At 35.7% G+C, this 23,823-nt stretch overlaps 2 protein-coding genes and 2 non-coding genes across 4 annotated transcripts; 3 read left to right on the plus strand and 1 right to left on the minus strand.

Annotated features, from left to right (window-relative positions):
* Positions 1–18: 18 nt before the first annotated feature.
* Positions 19–91, plus strand: TRNAV-UAC (transfer RNA valine (anticodon UAC)). The gene has a single exon. It is a non-coding gene; the product is annotated as a tRNA-Val (tRNA).
* A 405-nt stretch (positions 92–496) lies between these two features.
* Positions 497–569, minus strand: TRNAV-UAC (transfer RNA valine (anticodon UAC)). The gene has a single exon. It is a non-coding gene; the product is annotated as a tRNA-Val (tRNA).
* A 1,160-nt stretch (positions 570–1,729) lies between these two features.
* On the plus strand, positions 1,730–14,406 carry lama (phospholipase B domain containing lamina ancestor). The gene is made up of 5 exons (XM_020942446.2): positions 1,730–2,464; positions 10,353–10,409; positions 11,507–12,205; positions 12,271–12,387; positions 12,449–14,406. Exons 3-5 carry the CDS (start codon positions 11,946–11,948, stop codon positions 14,094–14,096), a joined length of 2,025 nt encoding a protein of 674 aa, XP_020798105.2. The 5' UTR covers positions 1,730–2,464; positions 10,353–10,409; positions 11,507–11,945; the 3' UTR covers positions 14,097–14,406.
* LOC147643471 (uncharacterized) lies at positions 11,671–11,849 on the plus strand. The gene has a single exon (XM_086833969.1). The coding sequence runs from the start codon at positions 11,671–11,673 to the stop codon at positions 11,836–11,838; it is 168 nt and encodes a 55-aa protein (XP_086690095.1). The 3' UTR covers positions 11,839–11,849.
* Positions 14,407–23,823: the final 9,417 nt, after the last annotated feature.

Below are 23,823 nucleotides of genomic sequence, written 5' to 3' on the forward strand. Positions count from 1 at the left end.
GACGACCAACAGGCAGCTGGTTCCATAGTGTAGCGGTTATCACGTCTGCTTTACACGCAGAAGGTCTCCGGTTCGATCCCGGATGGAACCAGAGTTTGTAATCTTATTTTAATATATATATTTTTTATATTATAATATGAATTTATTTTTTAAATACTCGCAAGTAAGACATAAGTTTTGAGTTGTTTTCCATTAAGATATTTATAATAAACTACAGTTACACTTATAGTATTTGGTTTACTTCTGTTAACAAATTAACTTTATTTTAGATTTACAAAGCTTAAACTTTACAAATTAAATATATTTGGAAAATTGTTTGAAATTCTTGTGGGAAGAATAACAAAATATAATTAACAAAATATATGTTTTAGTGTAGTGGGACTATAGAGTAAATACCAATAAAAACTTAAATTATACAACAAAATTTGAGTAAATAAAATTTTAAAAAAATTATTTGGAGAATAACAAAAATAATATAAAAAAGTTATTTTCCTCCTGGTTCCATCCGGGATCGAACCGGAGACCTTCTGCGTGTAAAGCAGACGTGATAACCGCTACACTATGGAACCAGCTGACAATCTGCCGTCCAAGTTCTAATAACAGACAAGGCACAAAAAGGTTCTCAACCAGAAGTTGTGTTTGGTATAGAATTTGGAAACTGGGTTAGTTTAATAAATATAAATTAAAATAAATGCAAAAAGGCACAGTTTATTAATATATAGAATAAAACAATAAATAATAAGTTCAATAAATTAAAGGATCTTTATTTCCCTTTCATTTTCATTTCGCTCAACTGCCAAGCCATTTGTTTCGCTTGAATTTCTTTCGCCCAGGTGTGTTATTTCGGTAACGGATTACTCACTCCACCTGCAGCGGATGCCAGAGTTTGCTCAGGTAAGTCAAGCGATAAGGAAAACAACTGTACCTATTTCTATTATTTATCCATGGCTTTGTGGCGAATTTCTACGCTTGTCGCATTTTCGGGTACCGTAATTTATCAGGCCGAAAGCATTTCCTCTTTATCACTTGCTGTTATCTCCGGCACGTTTTGTTTGCTCAATTTAAGGGGCGGAGCTCCACTCAGAAAAAAAAGATAATGATAGCGGAATCGTTGCAATACGTCACGATTTTGTTAATTTACATAGCTTGCTCAAGAAATCAATTCGCAAGGTGAGAGGAAGAGAGGGTGCCAAATTGAAGATCAATAAAATGAGTGATAGAGGGAGTGAGAGAGAGAGAGCGTGAGAGAGTGGCAAGGTGAGAGCGTACTTAATTACTCTATGAGATATTCACTCCATGGCAGCTAAATGAGTGGAAGTGAGGGAGCACAATACACTGAGCTACGCAGTTGAGGTTAGTGTAGAATAAATAATACATATATATATATAGAAAAGGAGAGGGAGGGAGGAAGTTTCATAATTCATTACCAATTTTAATTTTTCGTTATGTTGTTTTATTAGTTATGTGTCATTCCATATTTAATTTTATATATACTAAATTATTACACCCTTGACTATACACATTAATTCACCTAATAAAAGTATATAAAATCTTTCTGTATTAAAATGCATGTTTTTATTTTTAGATATATAATGATATATCTTATAGCAATGAATTATAAAATCTTATTACCCATAAGTATGAATCATGTAGGCTAGTGTACTTGAGCCTTTGCTCTCGTACTTTCCGCGGACAGACCGAGAGTTGATAACCTATACACTCCCTCTCTCTCTCTGTCGGCGAAGACCCAGCGATATGATCGTAAAACTCTTCGGCTTCAGTCTCTCTGCTGAAAATCGTTGAATCGGAAGTCGTTATATATGCTCGTTCCGTGTGATCTGTGTTTTTCGTGTTATCTTTTCAATTTCACTTCGATGTGCAATTGCCGACGCTAAAAATAAGTACTGCCTGCAAGAACAATTAAAGAGTATAGGCTCTCAGTGTAAATATCAACGAATATATAAAATAAAAAAAAAAAAATAAATAAAGAAACGCCACGTTCTCGCGTTCTACAAAACTCTCCCCACTAAAACGCTCAAGCGGCACAGGCACATTACATATACGCCACCACGCCGTATAATTAGTTACTTGTCGCTGATATTTTAAACTAGCCGCATAGCAACAGAGTTCTTTCTCAACCTTTCAAATGATTTGAAGTGACTCAAGCGAATAAAACAAATCGAATTAGTTACCAAAACCGCTAATAAATAAATCCCATTCGCAAAGGGATCGTTAATCGGGAAAAGTTATATCCAAACCATATACAGTGCGTTTCCAATGTAGCCCTTCATGGATAATTAACACGAGATCGTTGTGTGACTATATAGCAATATCGTGTTAAACCAAAAAATATATAGCAGTGGCTGATTTTAGCAGCAATCCAATCCATAGTGCTACCCATTTAATCAACACCTTTGGGAATTTTACTCATTTTGCCTGAGTCACCAGACATTTCAATTTTCCGGTAAGTTGTCCTCGCTCTCGATCCGAAACCGAATCGGAATCGGAATCGGATTCCGAATCCGAATCTGAGTCGGTTGAGAAGATTACTGAACTCTCAGGTGCCAAGTGCTAATTGTATCATTATTGACCTCGCGTAACGCTATAGCAAAAATCAGGAACGCGACGCGCAATATCTGTTTACTGACAAAAATAGGGTCAACATTGTATATTGCGATTGTCTCCGTTAAATTTTTCCATCGCTCAGCGGGGAAACGAGTGTGGATTATCTGTGGATCAGACGATCGGAAAATGAGTCGGAGTAGTATATAGTATAATAAGGGTGGTTGTCCTTTGAGTGACTTTTGTTCCACCACCATAGATGATCCTTTGTATAGACAATGACACAATTTTTTACCATATAGTAAATGTTCCTTTTATTTTCGATTTTTTCCAAAATTAAATGTGTTCTAAAATTAAAATGAATAGCATCATTAAAAATTCAAAATTCAAAGTATGCGGCCTACTTTTTGTGTTTGTTTTTAATTGGAAAATATATTTAAAAACTTTCAAATTCTAAAAAGCATTTTCTTAAATATATTTCACAAACATAAAACAACATAAATATTTTATAAAAAATTTCTTATTAAAAATTGCTAAAGAATATACTTTTATATTCTAAATATATTCTGAAGTATTTGTTAGTTATTTCTTAATTGGTTGTTTTTAAATACTTTTTATGATTAACAAGTAAAAAATAAAACCAAACTTCCCATTAAAATTCTTTATAAATATTTGCATATATTCCACATATTTTCTAAAGTCTTGACAATGTGTGAATGATTTCTCTGAAATAAATATATAATATACATATATAATTTACGGAATAAATTGAAAGTTCGATGAGGTCATCAAGCTCTTATCTAAGTTTCTAGGGGAAGTCCTATGGTTCTGCTTATTTTTAGCAAATGCCATATCTTTGGCGCCATTGATTACAGACTTCCCCTAATTCCAATATCAGTTATTGGCTAGACTTCCAACCAAAAAGTTGAGTCATCTTTCGTTAAGTAACGATATCCACATATTCCATGAAGATCACATGAGTGTTGAGCAGATCGTTGACATGGGTGAAGACCTGGTAAACAGTGACTTCTCCACGCGATATATTTACCAAACTCGCAGTGGAAGTTTGCCAAATAAACATGTCATATAATATAATAACAATTAAGACATAGGGCGTCCAAAAATACATCGTACTTGACGTATTTACGTAGATTGTCCGACCGTTTTAGTGTCTTTTCCGCTGAAAAATCCCTTATCTTCACAAGATAACACTCTTTTTTCTTTTTTGCATAAGATTCTGTGATGTGGGGACTCCAAAATAAATAAAAATTGGTGCCAGTTTAGTTCCAGCCTTACCCCTGAGCAGTTCGGACTGTGCCAAAAGTTTAAAAATAAGTTCATTGAAAAGTAAACCTCGAACAAAATGAAAACCTTGCAGACAATTATGTTTTTTGCTTAAACAAAAGTAAGAGTTCAACCTCAAAAGCCAATGGCCTAGTATACAACCTCCAGAAGATGAAAAAAAGACGAAAACCGAGACAAAAACTTCTTGAATTACCTCTAAAAAAACGATCGGGGGACGGTTGATTTTGCTGCCTAGCAACAAGTTTATGCCTCGCCTCCATGGAGCATGCGCGGCGCATTTCAATGGGATGTTCTCCAGCGGTCTCTGCGTCTTGAAAAAACAAATAAAGAGCAATAAAAATAAAAACTATTAAGGCAAGAGGGGCAGGTCTTTCCGAGAAGTTGCCAGGCGACGCCAGGCCTCCCTATCCCGCAGCATTCTCATATTCTCTCACAGTTTCCCCAGACAAATGAGGTCAAAATCCTTGAGGTTCTTGTCCTTTCTGGCTTGGTAGACAGGCGAGACTCCCTTAAGGTGAACTTGTATTATAGTAAGAGAGCTAGAACAAAATATCTACGTTTAAAATATGGTTTATATATTTTACTTAAATACTTTTGGATATTAGTTATACAATTTAAAAAATGGAAATGAAATTTAAGCTTAAGTTAAAATATATATCATACCTTTTTATCCTGTTGAAATTATGTCTTCCTGTCTGTAATTATTTAATTTGTATTACATATAACGTAATAAATCTACAATTCAACTTTAATATAATTAAATTAAATTAAATTTATATAAAACAAAATTTAATTTTTATATAAGTTTCACTGTACATACATAAGTTCATCATGGAATGTTGCCCTTCCAGACAGACACAAGAAGAAGAACAGGAAAGGATGAAGATGAATCGAAATGGATTTAAAAATGAACACACATTAGAAGTCTGTTCAGGCCCTCTATAACTTTTTTTTATTTCTGACACTTTTGATATTGACCGACAATTGTCAATAAAATTTTTCAGACAAGAGACAAAGAGGGATTAATCAAGGTTATCCCCCGCCATTCGATTTATCTCCTTTAGTTATATAAATATGTCTGTTTGCCACATGATCACGCAAACTTGTCGCCATTTCAATTCATTTTAATTGAGAGCAGTCCCCAAGCATTTTTGATTGACCCCAAAAAAATAGTACTCTTATCATTTTTTGTTGAGCAAAGAAAGTGAAATGCACACAGACAAACAGACAGACATACAGTTCGAGAAATAGAGAGAGGAAACTGAATGAGTGGCACACAATTTTCATGGGAAAACCATTTTCAACTGCGCACTGAATAACCGCTCAATTAAATGTCAATTTCAATTGTAAAACTGTAGCCAAGCGGAAACTCGATTGCCTGTCAGTTGGCAATTTGCATGGACAAGTGCATAATGCGCAGATAAATCAGTCATAAAGGCCATAAATAAATCTGACCAAGAACCAAGCCAAGTTAACCCCAAGACCTCACGTTCCTCGAGCCACATGACACCCCCAGATACCACCTGTCAATGTGAAGAGAAACCCACCGATCAGCCAACTGAATGGTATTCGCCTTCCTCTTTAATGGCGGCCAAGTTCAATAGAACTTTTGACCGAAGCATAGCCAAAACCAAAGAGAATGTTGGGTTTTTCCCAACTATAAAATACCCAGTTCTTTAAATTGTAATACTCTTTTTTTATATTCTCTCATAAGTTGAAAATATTTCGTTTTATTTCCAATAAATTCAGGGAATTCCTAAACATTATCATATACATATGTATAAGAGATCAATATATTGGCCAATGAAACCACCGAGAAAATACAACAGATTCTCTGGTTGCTTTATGATGTTACTTTAAGATGATTTTATAACCAGAAATATATATTACACTGTATATTTATATTATCTAGATGACAATCTTTGCATTTATCACTCCAATGACATTTTAAAAATTTCCTGTACTTAGCATGTTCAAGATGAATTCATCAACTTTACACATAGGTTCTATAATTTTCCCCTTCTTAATTTTATTTAAAATGCCATATACCCGTGATTGTTTTTTTCCGGCTAGCAGGTATGAAAATTTGCACGATTTTTCCCGCCTTCGCCGAGTGTCTAGAAAAACCCGAGTCGCAAAGAGAGATGAAAAGCCGAAAGTTGAAAAAGCACCATCGCCAGTTTCGGTGGCACAGTCAAGGCATTCGGACGATATTCAGCGATCGGGCTAAGAGATTGACGTAAAGGAGATTCCGCTGTATCTTCAAGATACTTATTCAGTGCAGATTTTTCCGGTTTATGGGGCATACAAAAAATTTTAATACAAATTAAGTCGCAATCCCAACGAATTTCCAGATAATTGCAGTTAATTCGAAGGCATAATAGATTTCGGTGAGTGACTTATCGAAAAAAAATCGAGGTAAACGAACTTAACTGCTTTGATTTCCCCAAATAAAACCGGTTAACCGAATTTAAAATTTGATAAGTGAGAGCTCTTAAGAATTATAATATTAAATATAAGGTTGTTTGAACTTTAATGAACACTTTGAGAGAAATTAAAGTGTTGCTAAGAAAAAAGTTAAAGATGGAACTACAAGAAACAAAGTCAGTTATGAGTTTAACTTTGATTATAAATTGATCAAAATGTTTTCATATTACGTAAAATCAAAAACACCTTCGAAAAGGTTGACTTTCACAGGGACTTATATCATTTGATTATATCATTACGTTCGATAAAACATTTCCCCTGGGAACGTAAACAGAAAATAAAATCCCCCACACACAATGGCCCACTGCTTTGAACATTCCCAATGATTATATTCACACGAATTCTGAACTCCAAAGCGATCACAATTTATTAAGACTATATATTCTATTGCGATTCCATTCACTGTCTATTAGCATATACTAATTAAGAATTTCCCGCACGAGCCCCTAACTAATCAAATATATATGTATATGCATTTATAATCTAATTAAATCAGCAGACTTGTCGAATCATTTAAAGCTCAGTTGTGGATCAGCTGGTTGAGTCGTTAAAATCTCGATTATCATTCGATTGGAGCGTGTTGTAGGTTGCGATTAGCTGAGATGAGTTCATTGGGTATCTAATGGCGTTCCTTTAACTTATACATCACGCTTTGTATCTCTGTCCTGGTATTGGGTAACCTGTCCCATCCACGCGCTGGTCATAGCAATCTGTCCAAGTCTCCAGTCCCTCGATCTCCGGTTTCCTGGATCCCCAAGTCGCAGACGTCGCGTCGCGGCGCTCGTGTTTTTTTATGTCTGTCTGTCTGTCAGTAGTCTAAACACTGGATTTGGACTCCAATCTCAAAAAGTGCAATCCCCACAAAAAAAAGATACAGTATCAGCACTGTGGGAAAAATAGTTTCCAGAACATTTAGCTCGAAAAAAGGCATAAGTAAACATTATTTTATCAAGCAGTTTATAAAGAAAATAAATATATATCAAGTTTAGTAAGTTCTTAGTTAAACTTTAATGGAATATTATAGTGTATTTTTTCTATACTTTATTTCATATAACAAATGACCCAATTTATTGATGAATTAAAAAAAAAAATTTAAGTAAAGTAGTCTAGTAGTAAGCCCTTTAGCATAGATGGGTATCAAATAGTTTGCCATTCAAATTTTCAGTTGCCAAACTGTGTGTAAATTATTTTTTAAAATATATATAATATTAATTTCTTTTCTTGGTTTCTTTGTAATGGTTTTAATAATACTTAGAGTGTTTATAGCACTCCTATATAATACCAAATTTCTAAAGATTTAAATTAGCTTTGCAATTGCGTTGAAAAGTAGGCTATAGAAATTTTAACAACATGGCATTGCCTTTGAATTTAAACCCAGAAAAACTATACAATTAATTTATATTTCTAAATATATTAAATTAGATTTTAGATGTTAATTTTCAAATTAAATTAAAATTGAATACCTAAAAGTTTATATAAATCCTCTCAGTGTTTAATTTCCGCAGTGCGGCGTTTGTCTGTGCATTTTTACAAAACGTTTGCATTTGCTTAGCTGACTTCCAACTTTGTTGCTGGGGGAGATCGGTTTACATGGCCCTCACTCCAGACTGGGAACTCGGGGGACTTTTGGCCTTATCAAAATCGGTGGCGGCGTTGGCAGCTCGATAGCGACGCGTGGCATCGGCCCAGTTAGCAGTTTTTTGCTTTACCTCAATCAAAATGCCATGTGGAGCTCATCCGAAATTAATATGCAACGTAGACGATTCGCGGGTATTCATTCAGCGATTTCCCACATGTTCTATAGAGGGGAATGAATTAAATAAAATTAAGAAAAAAAAAACTTATTAGCAACATTTACTCACGCGGCACGAGGAGAGATAAAGCTGCCTCCGTTCTTCTTGCGAATGCCACATGTGGCGCTTGGTTTTCTTGGAAAGATTATGAATTTGTTGTGGTATTTCATATTGCAAAGAGAAGCAAGTATTTTGTGGGTTTCCTATCAAGTGTTTACTTATTTTGTATATTTTGAATGAATGAGAGCAATTGAATTTATGGCCAGCCATCAAAAGTTTCCATTACCAGCGGAAAATTAACTTTAATCATAAAGGCAAGTGAATTTTCCATAGATCAAATGGTAAAATATTCCTAGGCAAAGGCTAATTGGTTAAGAGAAAATCTTTCAGATATTATATAGGACCTATTCTGTTTTTGGGTAAGAAAGTGTTTACTTTATAAATATACAAATGAATGTGGGTTTTAATGTATTGCAAAAGTGTAAAAAAGTGTTATGACCATAACATTTCTTGATTTAGTATGGAAAGGTTATTTAATATGTTCAACTTTCATTTATAAAGAATTTTTTCCACTCTTAATAACAGCCTACGTAGTTTTTGTCAGTGATTTATCTTATCGGTCTGAACTTTATGGACGTCTGCTGATTGAACTTATGTTCTTAATATGCCAAAATGCTAGACATGCATATCTAAATATTTAGCTAATAAATATACACTGGCAATCTTATCAATATTTTGTTCACTTGGTGACACAAAATTTGCTGAGCCCGATTTGGGTTTGGACTGTGTAAATTATTTACCGCCAGGCTAAGTTTTGATTGATCAAGTGACAAAAGGCGGTTATAAAAACATTTGATAATTTTATCAGGGCTATGGAAACACTGTCACTATCTGGCTCAGTAGCCCAGAACTGAGGCAGGTTTATGTGGATACAATTGTATCTAAAAACAAAACAACTGTGTTTATTCTGCTATAATGATAATGGCGTTAATCGAGCTAAGTGACTTAAGTGAACTGCAAAGACGTCAGTCGCAACTTTTACCTGGGATTTTATGCTTCTATTTGCTATTTAAGATCCCACGTTTGTTTTTAGCTTTCCCAACTTGGCGTTAATTCCTGACGTCAATATTAAGTTTAAAGCTAGATTTCAATAGATTATATATATAGAAGCTTATATATTGATGGCCTTCCCTGAGGGCAAGTCAATTAAGTTCTGTTATGGATTACCTTTAATATGTTTAAAAATATAAACTTATTTCATTGTTAACTCGTGATGGATGTGTTGAGGCGCTGACTCTTTTCACTTTTGCTTGATGTCTGTTTATTTTCACAACGAATTGAAATGGAAATGAGTGAAATGAAAGAATGTTTTCACTGTTACTTTTGTTTTTTGTAATATAAATTTGTTTAGTTTAGGACCTTGATTATAGCATCACAGCCTCTGATTAGTCAGCAAGCTAAAAAGGCATTACTTCACTTAAAGCTTTTTTTTTGGGAAAAGTAATTTACATTTGCAGTAATTTACTGCTGCAATTATATTTTCCAGGTTATTATGCCGTCACAATATTGCAAAAAATGTTTTATCTAAAATATAGTACTTAAAACAAAACTCACACTTTAGTTAAGTAAGAAATTTAAAAATATTTATAGGTTTGTCGTCATTAAAAATTCATTAAGTAAAACATATCAATTGAGCTTTATGATCACTTATTTCTCATATAGCTTAACGCCTGGTTTTTTGGTGTATTAATCCCATTTAAGTCACTTTATTGAACAGTAATTTAATGATCGATTTATTGGGAAACCGGGGTGAATTCCCTCTTGCGTTCTAACAATTCAATTTCAAAGTGTTCCCCGTCCATCAATTAGCGCGATCATATTTCATTTGAATGTCCAATGACTGGCATGATCAACATTTTATGACAAATAATCCCAAACAATTCCACAGCGCGTGCGCCTGGCTCAGTTTTTGTTCAATTGATATCCAAAAGTAAACAAAGACCCACCAGAGTCTCTTCTGGCGGCAAAAATCAGACAAATCACGAGACTTGCCATCAAATTGTGAAAATAAACAACGAAGCTATATTAAATAAGGCATTGACCAAGTGTATGCTTTTTTATTTGAGTTAGAGGCGCCTTCAAAGTGATAAAAAATCAACCAAGAGATGATCTTAAACTAATTTATTTAATTTATTTCTATTGCAGTTCTTCAAATGGGTTGACTTGTGACATTGCAGCTTCCTGGACCCGGGAAACAAAAAGGTAAGTTTGAATACTAGTTTTGTTTATGTTCTGTAAAAATGATTTACATTTGTTTAAACAATTTATATACATGCCACCTATCAATTAAAGTCGCTCAGGGAATTATAAGATACATTTAACCTGCAGAAGAGAAAACAATCTAGGATATACACATCGATATATAAATGTTTAATTGTATAAGCCTGTTAATTGATTGATGTTTAGAACCATTCCGAATTTTGGTTTGAAAATTTTGCTAAGCGAAAATAATTGCGTTCAATACAATTTTGATACGATTTCGATACGATTTCGTGTTCTCCACACGTGCCAAATGTACACAATTATATTGTTTACCAACGCACACACAGGTTTAATTTGGAAATCGAAATGGAATTTTCGAATTACATTGGGGGCATTGTGAAAGATTTTCGATTGGCATTGGCTTTGAAATTCTTCTCCTTTTAGAATTTTATTATTGTGGGTTTTTGTAATCATTTAATGATGTTATTAATTTACTAAAAGACAAGCTGCAAGGAAAGCTAAATAAACTAATGCGAAACTTTTCCATTTGAAATGGTTTGCTAACCATAGCATTCCAAAGAGATACTTTTATGTGGTGGGATCAGCGGGACAGGTGTTCTGCTTATCTTTTTTGGCACAATCTAACCAATTTCGCCAGCTGCTGTTTGGCCATAAAGTAATTCAGGCACTCAAGTACCATTCGAGCTATAAAATTAATTTATTAGTTTTACAAATGCTTAAATTTGTTTACTTCGAGGGAGAGAGAGAGAGAGAATTCGAATTTCTTTTGCCAAAAGAAATAGCGAAAGTGTGAAATAAACATTTGGCTTTGAGTTTTGGTTCTTTGGGGGAAAGTTTGTAAATAAAGGAAATGGTTCAAGGACAGCTCTTCAAGAGGTTATTATGTATTCAATAAGTATATGTAGTATTATTGATTATTGTTTATTATGGTTAGTTATTGATCAGAGATTGGGGGATATGGTGATGTGTAAATATTTATGTATTTTGTATTAGTAAATATTCCCTTTCCCTTGATATGTGTATGTGTTTTGTGTGTTTTCTAATGTCCGGTTTATGGGTTTTTCGTTATTTATCAGGGATACAACTTGAACCTCAAAAGACATAGCCAAAACGAAAGAGCAACCAACACCACCACTCCATAACCCCACCGAGAATCGAGAACCTTTAAGAAGCATCAGTTAACGTAAACTTAACCACCTGGAAACCGTTGAAATCTCTGCTTGAAAGCAGTCCACCACCCATGAACCACTTGGCCAAAACGCTAGACAGCGTGGCCACCGAGATCAGCAGGAACTTCAGCTCCTGCACCTGCACCCAACCACAGAACCACCTGCACACTGGCCACCTAATTGCCCACCGTCTTGGCCACTCCTACGCAGCTCGTGCCGATCATAATTATTTGGGATAGAAATTGAAAAATACTGAAATTTGGTGTATAGATCTGTGATCCTGTGATCATTGCTGGAAACATCTTTCGTCTCTTAATTGCACTGCAGCTTCAAGACGGCCGGCACAATGTTGAAAGTCGTTGGTGCATCGTGGCAAAAAACGCGGATAGGGACCTACATCCTTATCGGAGCTGGTCTTTTGGTCATTGGAGCCTTCTTTATTGGCTATATGGAGAGGCCGACATATGATGGTACTTATTGTGCCACCGCCTTGTGGACAAAGCAGGTGGGATTCACCATTGAGAACTGGAAGCAGCAGAATGATTTGGTTAATATACCCCAAGGTGTGGCTAGGATTTGCTACAAGGATTCGGTCTATGAGAATGGGTAAGATGTGATGCTCATAATATAAATTAAGTATCTCATTAATAACTCTTTATCCATTTCAACAGATGGGCTCAAATTGAGGTGGAAACCCAAAGAAGTTATGATGATTGGGTACAGGCTTATGCCGCTGGCATGCTAGAGGGTTCGCTGACCTGGAGGAATATCTACAATCAGTGGGTTAAGTAAGGATAACCTCTCCTAACTTAATCAAACAAGAAATTAATATAATTTCTTACTTTCCAGCACCATTGCCACATCCTGTGATCGTGATGATAGTTCCCGTAAATTCTGCGGTTGGCTGAGGGAGCTCCTAACCGCCAACTTTGAACGCCTGAAGACACAGACTGCGAAGGGTGAAAATGATCATTACTGGCATCAGTTGCACTTGTTTGTCAACCAGTTGGAGGGCCTGGAGAAAGGCTACATTCGTGGAGCAATTCGAGCTCGCTCTGAATTGGAAGGTGAAATACCCTTCTCCGATTTCCTGCTGATGAATGCCGCTGCCGATATTCAGGATTTGAAGATCTACTACGAGAACTATGTGCTGCCAAATGGTACAGCAAGTGGGGAGGATTCATCCACTGATCAGCCAAAGAACTTCTTTTTGCCCAGCGCCACCATGCTGACGAGGATCGTCCAGCAGGAGCAGGAACCCCAGAAACTTCAGCTACTCTTTGGTCACAGCACTGCTGGCAGCTATTCCTCCATGCTAAGGATTCAGAAGCGCTACAAATTCCACTATCACTTTTCGCCAAAGCTCAGGAGTAACACTGTGCCTGGAGTGGATATAACCTTTACGGGTTATCCTGGAATACTCGGCTCCACCGATGACTTCTATGTGGTCAAGGGACGTCATGTACAGGCCATCGTAGGCGGCGTGGGAATCAAGAATGAGAATCTGCAACTGTGGAAAACGGTGGACACGAAGAAGATGGTGCCTCTGGTGGCACGTGTAATGGCTGCCAATCGGATTTCCCAGAGTCGTCAGACTTGGGCCAATGCCATGGCCAGACATCCTTTCACCGGAGCCAAGCAGTGGATTACTGTGGATCTGAAGAAGTTGGGCGATCAGGATCAGCTGTACAATGTTCGAGAAGGCGATGATAAGCATGATGATGCTGCTGTCACTGTGAACGAAAAGGATAGGACAGCTATTCTGAACCGCCACGATCAGTTGAAGGACATGGTCTGGATTGCCGAACAGCTGCCGGGAAGTCTGACCAAGAAGGATGTCACCCAGAACTTCCTAGTGATTCCTGGCAACTCATCCTGGCTGGCCAATGGAGTGCCCTATCACAAGAGTGTTCTGGAGGCCAGTGGTGTGAGCTACAGCGAGGATCAGCAGCTCTCGGAGGCGGATGAGGCCGAGTTGACAAACCTCGAGGCAGTGGACAAGTATCTGCGAACTCATGGTTTCCGTGGAGATCTCCTAGGCGGCGAGGAGTCGATTGCCTATGGCAACATAGATCTGAAGCTGTTTTCCTACAATGCCCGTCTGGGTGAGAGCGACTATCATGCCTTCGCAGGACCTATTTTCCTGCGACTACAGCATGTCCAGCCTCGGGCTTTGGAGGATCAGAACGAGAATGGTGTAGCCACAGCAGCCATTGGCGATGAAAGACTCAGTGTGAGCATCGATGATGCAGCCAGTTTGGCGGAAATGGAACTCATCACCGAACGGCGACCGGTACGCAATGATATGAGAGCCATTGCCATGAGAAGGATTGGTTCCGGACCCTTCAAGTGGTCCCAGATGAGTCCCGCGGAGGAGGTTGGCGGCCATGAGGGTCATCCCGATGAGTGGAACTTTGACAGGTTCTCCCCAAAGTGGGCGTGGACGGAGGAGAACGCTAAAACCCATAGAACCCAAACGAATTTCTATCATCCCTAAATTCAAGTTTCCCTCTTCCCACTTTAATTTATAGTTTTCCATCTCCTAAGCCTCGTTTAATTTGTGTGTGTTTCTAGTTAGTAGTAGTCACATCCTAAATCTTTCGTCCATAGTTTTGTAGAGTGTACTGTACTTATGTGAGTGTCCAATGGTGTCAATTGTTGTCTTCCAGCTATTTTAACATGTATTTTTTTCGCGTAGGACTTTTGTAAATTAGCAAACAAAATTGTAAAAAAAATTTTATTTTAGCAACAAATTTTTGTACTTTAGTAATTTTATAAAGAAAATAAAAACCAGAGAAAAACAAAAATCACTAAAATACTTGGTCTGCTTGGATTTTGTTTGAATCTTTAACTTTTATTTGATTCTATATTTGATTAATTTTTGTTAAAACATTTTTGAGACTTATTTTATAATTATAAAAATCAAAGCAGACCTAAGCACTTGTATTATTTCTTTAAATATTATTATTTTTATAGTAAAATTTCAGATATTTATGGATGTTCTGTTTTAGCAAGTTCAGCAACCAATCGAGAAATATATATAAAATATTTTGTAAAAGCTTTAGAAAAGCTTCGAGAATATATTAATGATTCTGGTATAGGACGACCTTTTGGATTATGTTTATTTAAAAGGATTTCAATGTGTGTTTTGTGTGAAATATCAATAGTTTGGTGTTGGTAAGCATGGAATTATAATGGTGTTTCTAGTTAATTGAAAATTGTATATACATATATTTTTGTTAAATTAAAAAACAGAATAAAGGAGGTCAAATTATTTTAAAGGTCTACCTAATCAGTGATCGTTATTTTATGGATATACACAATATTTCATACCGTATCTGACAAAATTGGTATTAAATAATAATAATAGTATTATTTTATATTTATATAACTTATAAATAATTAATCTTTCTAAGCCCCACCCACTGCCTTCTTCCGATTGGCTAATCACTTTAGACTCCTCCCTCTTACACATGGTCTGATTGGCTAATTCCTATTGACTCCGCCCTGTTGGGGGATTTTAGTTGGTTGACTTCTCATTGGCTTATATTTAATTGGCCAAACAACGTTGGGCAACGCCCCTTTTTACACTTTTTATTGGCCAAGCTTTTAAGGCTCTATTAAAAATATTTAAATATAAAATGTAAATAAATTAAAAAAATATAAAGAAATACAATATCTTGGAAAGTGTTAATAAGATATGTATTGTACATATATATTTTCAATTTGTAGAGTAAGTTTATAATAGTTTATACTTTCCTAATGATCAAAACACATTTTTTCCCTTGAAATTTAATAACCAACAGTGCAAGCAAATGAATTTAATAATTAATCCTCTATAAATATTTATTACATATGGTGGAAGAGGATTACATTTATAAATTTGATCTGCATTATATACAGAAATCAACTTAGTTTCAGATCAAGGCTATAAAAAAACGAAAAAACCCTTTAGAACTTCTAAACATCCATTAATACCTCAATTATTATAATCTTCTATCACACAATAACTAACCTTCCAAACTCATTTCCTCTCTAATTTTTAACTTTTTATACTCCGTGACTTTTTATTTCTCTCCTTCTCTCTACCGTTTTTTTTTTACCACCTTGTCTCAATTACACCAAGGACCACAATAAAATACGAGAGGAAACTTGTCAAAAACTATTCGTAGGAGAGACCCCGCACCAATTACCAAACTCAAATAGATCTATTTCGAAATTCAATTTGCTCTTGCAGCCAACAAACGAGGCCAATTACTTTAAAATATTTCGTTGAGCAAACTTGGTCGACAACTTTCTACAAAAAACAAAAAAATAAGGAAAAAAAAGAAAGAGGTTCGTTGCTATTGTCTTGGCCAGAGAGAAGCTGCAAAGAAGCTGTGTGTGGGGACAAAGAATAAAACAGAAATCCCTTTTATGCTTTGATTATGGTAATTTTGCGATTTGTTTTCATTGCAGTGAAACATGCAATTTTCCTATATATATGCTATATATAAATATATATATTATGTAGTTCCACTCGAAGGAAACTATGAGCTCCAGCAAGTCGCTGGTATGCGACTTCTTTGCAAGACAAAGACCAAGCCGAAGAGTTGCAATTTGCATAAGTTGTGCCAACGAACAATATAGCAAGTTACACCTGGGGAAATTAGTAAAGAATGCTTATACATTTTTATTAGTATAATATAATTCCATAGGATTCCCAGAGTATATTTTAAAATATTTGTAAAATATTTTTCTAAAGAGGAAAGTATGAAAAATAGGGAAACACTAAATACCTATTTAAATATGTATCTATCCTCTGGCCGTTTTCTAAATGTTTATCAGTGATTTCAGGAATATAAGATATATTTTATAATACTATAGTTTTTCCATAGAATTTTCTAAATAATCTGTAGAATATATTTCTGAAAAGGAAGGAGTCAAAAATAAGGGAACACCAGGTTACATGTCTAGTTATCTATCTTTTGGCTTTTTCTAAAAAGAACATCATGGTTCCTAAGAAAGTAAAACTCTTTATTTCATTCTTAAATGTTTAATTTTATTGTGTATTTAATTCAAAATGAATTTTATTATGAATTTTTTTGTTAAACATAGTTTTTTCCTGGAGAGTAATAATCCAAGAGACTCTTCTCCTTAACTTCAACTAGCATTATGCTATTTAATTAAAAATACTGTATTTAAATTTAATTATATTCTCAATCTCTAATCTAAAATGTCATATAAAATATTTGACTCATTTCATTTTTATTTTCCGCTCAGTGTCTTTTGGCGGGAGTGAAGGAATTCCGGCAAAGTATTTTGCATACATTCAGGTCTTTCGCCGGATCCTCCGCTTTCAAGCCACCTCTCCCTCTCTCTTTCTCTCTCGCTCTCTCTCTCTTTCTAACACTTTCTCTTCATCTCACTCTGGCTCTTTGTCTCTCTTGGCCTCTGTCTCTGCTCATATGATTTAGCTGAATTATGGCCACCATTCAGCTCGTTACGCCCTTGGGCTAATTTATAAACGTAAATTTACTTTGATGCTAATGACGCTGCTGAAGGCAAACAACAACTTCATACAGGTACAACATACCCTCAAACATACACACACACAACACAACAAAACACACACCTGAATGCATTGATAGTTTTCTGTTGATATATCAATATGCATGCCAAAGGTGGAAATTAGTGCATTTGCTCAAGGGCTCACCACCTGCCGCGGGCTATACTCCCCTATATATATATCTATTCTATACTATATTCTGAAAACCCCAACTCAGTTCAGTTTTGGGCAGGTGTTGGCATTGTCCAGGCATTGTGATTTATGGTTTTAGCCACGCAATTGCGTAGATTCTGGTGACCAGCATTTTTAAGTGTTCAACGCTGCGTATACGTAACATATGTGCAGCCTCCAGTACTTTCATCTGTATACATTTGTATATATTTGATTTAATTATGTATTCATGGAAGTGGAAAAATATATATATGTGTATATTTTAGGGACATTTGTATTATATTTACATGGGAAATATAAAAGAGAGGCAATAAATAAATTTATATAAATATACATATGTTAAAAGTGAAAAAGTGCAGCATAATACATAATAGTGGGTTTAAAATTCGATAAAGGTAATCTATTAATGAATTATTTATCCAAAATGATTAGATTGTCTAAAAAAAGTAGGTTTAAGATTTAATGTTAACCTTATCTTCCTATATTGGGGATTTATTTTGACTTTATTTATGCTTAAGGCTAAAAAAATTACTTAGATATTACAATATATTTCAAAACAATGGAATAGCTTCAGGATATATACTTTTATTGATATATTAGATTGGAAAAAACTTGAAAAAACTACAAATACATTGTAGAAATCATATTTCCATCAATCATTTTTCCATATAAATATTAAATCAAAGTCTCTGAGTGATAAACTAATTCCCCTCGGCAGGTATCTCTATCAAACAAATAAACATAAACTTATTATTCAATCTCTGCTAACAAAACTATTGCCTGATTTTGGCCTGATTTGCTTCCCATCAACATTCAATTTATTGTGACCAGTAAGTCGCATTTGATGAAATTAGTTTTTGGGCGATATGTGACCCAAAGGACAGTGACAAACTGCAGGGGAATATGTGTGTGTGTTGCGAGTGTATCTCTGTGCGAGGTCCTGACATCGCTTAAATTGCTTGTCCTGGAGCGACATTCCCGTAAGCTTATCACAACACAAAACATACCTGCGGGCAGAAGGGGATTCCCCCAAATTCCTCTTTGCCCCATCACAAAAGCTTGGCTGGGACAAACTTGTTATTTATCTGCTCATTTATTTGTGGCCATTTTTTAAAAACTCTGGTTTTTGGCCCAGCTTCGTTCGAGGCACTTTATTTTTGTACTTTTTTTGGGTTAAAAACATCTTAATAACGAATTTGTAAAGCTTAGCCGCAACAAAAGGATACTGCTGTGTGTGTGTGTGGGTGTCCTTTAAAATGCGATGCGATGGCCTTCCCTTTCCTCGACGGCTGCCCTGATAAGGCCTTGAGTGTTGACTTTAAGGCCTTTAACCCTTCAATGTGGCAAACAACGGACAGACCACGCCCACTGGAGGCGAGGTCATCGGGTCATCAAATTGAAATGTGGAGCTTGTTTTTTTGTGTGTGTGTGTCCTGCTTCTTCGTTGTCTGCCGCAATCCGGATGCGGATTAATATAGCCAAAGTGGTCAAGGATTATTCGGCAGAATGGGAATATGGGGGAAACGGGTCAGAGGTCATCAAAGTGACATTTGCCGCAGCCTCTAATTGCCTCCGATTAATGGATTGTTGTTTTTTTTTCTCCAGCATATTTGCATATTTTGCAAATGCAGAAATAGACGATGACTGATAAATGATATTTTCACTGACCTCGGGGAGCTGAATCCTTTGGCAACATGTTTTGTCCTGTTTTTTTGAACATCAGCAAAGCAAATATTAAATCGAAATTTAGTTTATCCATAGATGAAGGTATTTTAAATTAGTTATTGAAGATAAGATCTCATCAGAGAAAATTGCAAGATTGATTTGAATTTGATTGCAATTTAGAATTGAGATGAAATAAATATGTATACATTTTTATACATATTTATGTGCATATCTTATTGGTATTTGTTAGAAATTTAATATTGTATTCAATCTGATACTCAACATACCAAATCGAATTTTTCATCTTTTCGAATTATTTATATAGTTCTGAAATGAATATCACGAGGCCAAATCGGTTTTGATTTTAATAAAATCAAAGACACAACCTTAGCCAAAAAGTATAATCATAACATTGTCAAAAGACAAGATTCAGTTGTGGTTACGACCGTTTCATTGGAGCTATCTAAATCCTTAGATCACTTTGCTATCACTAATTTTCGTGGTAACTTAGCCAACATTTTGACTAAAACACGTTGGGAATTATAGGCGTCGATGCAAGGCAAAAGCTAACCTCGAAAATCGGGCACGTTTTTTGTTTTTGTTTTTGTACCCTACGTGTTTTCGCGTGTTACATATTGTTTTTATTTTTACATAACCAAACTAAACCTCAAAGCATTAACTTTAACGCCAGTCAAGCACTGTTACTCCCCACATCAAAGCCATTATTCAAACAGGCGACTTTAATGCCAATAAGCAGCTGGCAGCCATCTTAACCGACACTTGTGCTCCTCCCACTCAAAGTATTATGAGTTGAAAAACAATAAATATCCCACCAAGGACGAGGGCAAGGTGGATGGATGGGTGCAAAAAAAAAAGAAAGGAGTGGAAATCTGTAACACAACAACAGGAGCACAGGATGAGTGGGGAATATGAACTGGAACACGTTCTGCATGACAGTCATGACGTTGACAAAAACAAAGTCATCAACGGAGTTGAAGTTGAGAACTGCAATCATATTGCTACGGGGGGCGAGGGGATCCATATTCCCGGAGAACAAAACATCGACTGGTCGACTTATTTTACATTTATTTATTTTTTTTTTGAAGTGAGTCCCCGGTTTATGATTAAAGTAAAAGCATGAATATCGAATGCTGGCCCGGCCTGACACAGGTCCTCCTCCTTCTGCTCGCTCACTTTTTAGCAACTTCATCATTGTGATAAATGAGCTCTGCTTGTAGCACATTTTTCACAACAAACTGAAATATTTTGGCTTACTCTTTTGCAGGACAAACTTTCCTTTTTCCCGAATTGTTATTAAGAACTTTTCGTTTTTATACACGGTATCCATAGGGTATCACAACTAAGTGTCAACTGCAAAGTGAAGTAGTTCAGTAGAAAAATGCAACACTGACTTCCAAAGGAATGTCTTAGCCATGGCCGACTATAAGATATCACATTTGAATCCAATCTTTGTATACAAATAGAGTCGCATCCTTCTTTATATCTATCGACACCCAAAACCTTATATTTTTGATCTTCTTGCACAAAACATTGTCAAAGGGGCCTCCACAGACCGCCTCGCTAGTCTTCACGAGCAGCCGCTTCGCGTTCTCATCCTTAGTCATCGCGAACCATTGATTATCTTTTACAAATCTTTAAAATATTTGAATTAGTACGCTACTGTGAAAAGTTGAAGAAAACTTACCAGAAGAATATATTTTCTTAATTTTTTTTCCTTGTTGCCTCGGCAGATTGCAGTTTCCAGTCGGCTTTTCAGAAGAAAAGAAATGAGTGAAGTTGGTTGCGCATGCGTTGTTTATTTTTTTTATCGATACTAATCGGTATTGAAGCCTCTCACATTTTATTAAGGGGTTTCCTGGAAATATCGTTAACTGAAAACAGCTGTTTCCATACAAACTGCTCATATGGTATTTTTTTAATAGTTCAGGGACTCCGACTCGACTAAATTACTAAAAAGTCAGTGTGCCTGCCTTTTCTTTTACTAAGTTTTGCACAGCACCACTTTTCAATGTAATCGAATTAAAAATTATAATTATAAATGAGTTTTTCAGAATAATAAATTATATTAATTGTAAATTGTCAGCAAAAACCTATGTGTACTCAGTATCTTTCAGTCGATTACGTTTCCTTGCTTTCATATTTCCCTATTTTTTTTGCTTTTGTATTTCCATAATTTTGAACAGTGGAAAAAAAGTTCAAAGCTCAAGGATTTATACCACATCGAAACTAGCGAAACAAACTTTGAGCATTCGCTCATACGTTTTGGGGATGGATCGTCATCCTCCTGGACGGAGGATGCAAATGTTTGACATGCAGTCAGTTTGTTGGTGGCGAATTCTTTTAGCGCTAACTGTGCTTTTGAGCAGCAGCATCTTCAGGCAACGACTTTGGCACTTTTGGCACGCGCCCTTTCCCCAAACCCCCCTTGCCACTTGAAACTTGGTTAGTTTGATTTTGAATGGTTTATTTGGTTGACTTGCCTTGGCTTGACTGCGTTTGGTGGTTTTCCTTCAGCTACCAGTTTTCCAGCTTTCCCAGCTTCCCATTGTTATCAACCAATTTGCCAGGCATTTGATGGGGGGAAAATGCGGGGGAAAAGTCCACAGGAAAACTTGCTACGAAGGATGCGCGCGTTTGGCGGTTCGCCTTTTCTTGGTTACATTTGCAAACATCATTTTGAGCGATTGCCAAAAAGAGAAAGGATTCCAAAAAGCTAAAAGGAGTTAGCGGTTAAAAGACAGACTAATGCCTTTAAATCACTTATTGTCTTTTGAAATATTTTCCTGTGAAATGGTACTCGATTCGGGAAGATATTTATTTAGTTTAGAAATTTTAATTTACAAGAATCAAGTATTTAAAATTTAGTTATACACATGAAGTGTTATTGATTGTGCTTATGTGAAATATGGTTAAAAAAAAAAGTTTTATTTTAAACATTAATAAATATAATAAAGAGAGAGTAAAATATCAATAAATTAAAATCCTTTGAACATTTTACTAGATAATAAAAGGACTCTAAATAACAAAGGGTTATAGGCTTTAAAAGAAAGATCATTCTAGAATTTTGTTTAGCTTACCAAAGTTTGTTTCCTTTCTTGCTTTTCTTCAGTTTTCCCATTGAAATATTAATAATTTATTTAATTTTTCTCTGTGCACACATGGACATCAACTTCATGTCTTGTCCATATAACATTCCACAGGAAAATATGCGACACAAAAATGTGTCGAGATTTATTGGCCAGCAGCAGAAAGTTTTTGCTCACTTTATCCGACCGTCTCGTCTCCCTATGGGAAAGAAATATTTTTCGGCCCACACAAAATGTAAATTTTCTTGAAAACTCAAGTGGTGGATGGGGCCAGGTGCCAATGTGTCTGTCGGTCGGTTGATAATGCAATGAAAATAGGCCAGAATTTTCTGCTACTTTTCAGCTCGCCAGAAAGTTATGCGAGGAAACCGCAAGGTAATTAAATTCCTTAACCTTAAGCAGCATTATGGGTGGCAGGCTGGCTGGGCCATGTCCTTGATGATGATGACGCCCAAAAGGAAGCTCACACACACACACATACGCAGACCCGCAATGAATGTGTTTGCGGTGTCATCACAGTGTGCGTTGGTTGGCACTTGAGCATTTAATTGAATTTTTTTTTGAGAGCAGATAAGGACGCGAAGGATGTCTCAGCATCTTGGCTATGTCCACCCAACGCCCACCAACGCCCAGCGTAAGGACTCTTACATAGTTTTACCCGCGGCGCGAAATGTCATAAATTATCTAATAAAGTTTTTATTTAACGAGATAAATGCGGAGGCGGGGCAGAAAGAAAACAAGAAGTTTCACTCTGCTCTCGGTTTTAATTACATTTTTAAATAAAGAATGCGGATGAGTGAAAAATTGCCAAACAAGAAAAAAAATAAGGCCACTCTTAAGTGGTTTTCTCATTTCCAATTATTGTTTGCTATTTTCCCATCCACCTGAAATGCATTTCGATGGCTCACTCAAGCATAAATTGTGCTGATTTCGCTAATTTAAGGACATTTTCCCAGTCTATTAACTCGATGACTATTTATAATTACACTAAATAAATAATGTGCTTATCGAAAAGATAGTTAATTATAAATACCTTTTAAGGTTGAAATGATTAAATGATTAAAATATACAATATATTAGTGATTAGTTTTAATATTTCCTCACATATATTAATATTAGATTTATTATCCTATTTTTTTTATTTCACCAACAATTTCCCAATAAGCATTACATTCATTCAACTTAAAGCCCCCACATAATCGCCCAATTCCATTCGAAAAATGTCAAAAATCTTGCGTATGCAAAGTTACTACCAATTTGGCACTCTAACGAGAAGAAAATCCAGTGGAAAAACATTTTCCTTTTCTCACAAAATGAAATAATGAAATTGTACAAAAGGCCAGGCATAAAAAAAGGAAACGGAACGAAAAGTCTACAAGAAAAACATAAAGAAAAATGGAAAGCAGTGCCATGTAATCCAATTGCATGAAATGTACACAAGGACACGGGGCGGCATTTAATTTAGGGGCGTGTGCCACACACACACGCACACACACACACACTCAGTCAGTGCGAAATATGTTAAATAAATATGATGGGAGAAAGAAATGCAAAAAAGAGAGAAAAAAAAGAGGAAAATACTCAAATGGAAAAGGAGAAAAGTTAAAGAAATTTACATGGATGGCTTTTGCCTTTACTTTTAAGTGGTTTCCCTTGTTGCTGCTTTCCCGTGTGTGTGTGTGTGTGTGTGTTAGTGTGACTGTGCCTGTGAGTGTAACTAAGTGTGTGTGTGC

Source organism: Drosophila serrata, unplaced genomic scaffold (assembly GCF_035046125.1).
Source record: "Drosophila serrata isolate PLE 108 unplaced genomic scaffold, ASM3504612v1 contig_272, whole genome shotgun sequence".
NCBI classification, from domain to species: Eukaryota; Metazoa; Arthropoda; class Insecta; order Diptera; family Drosophilidae; genus Drosophila; species Drosophila serrata.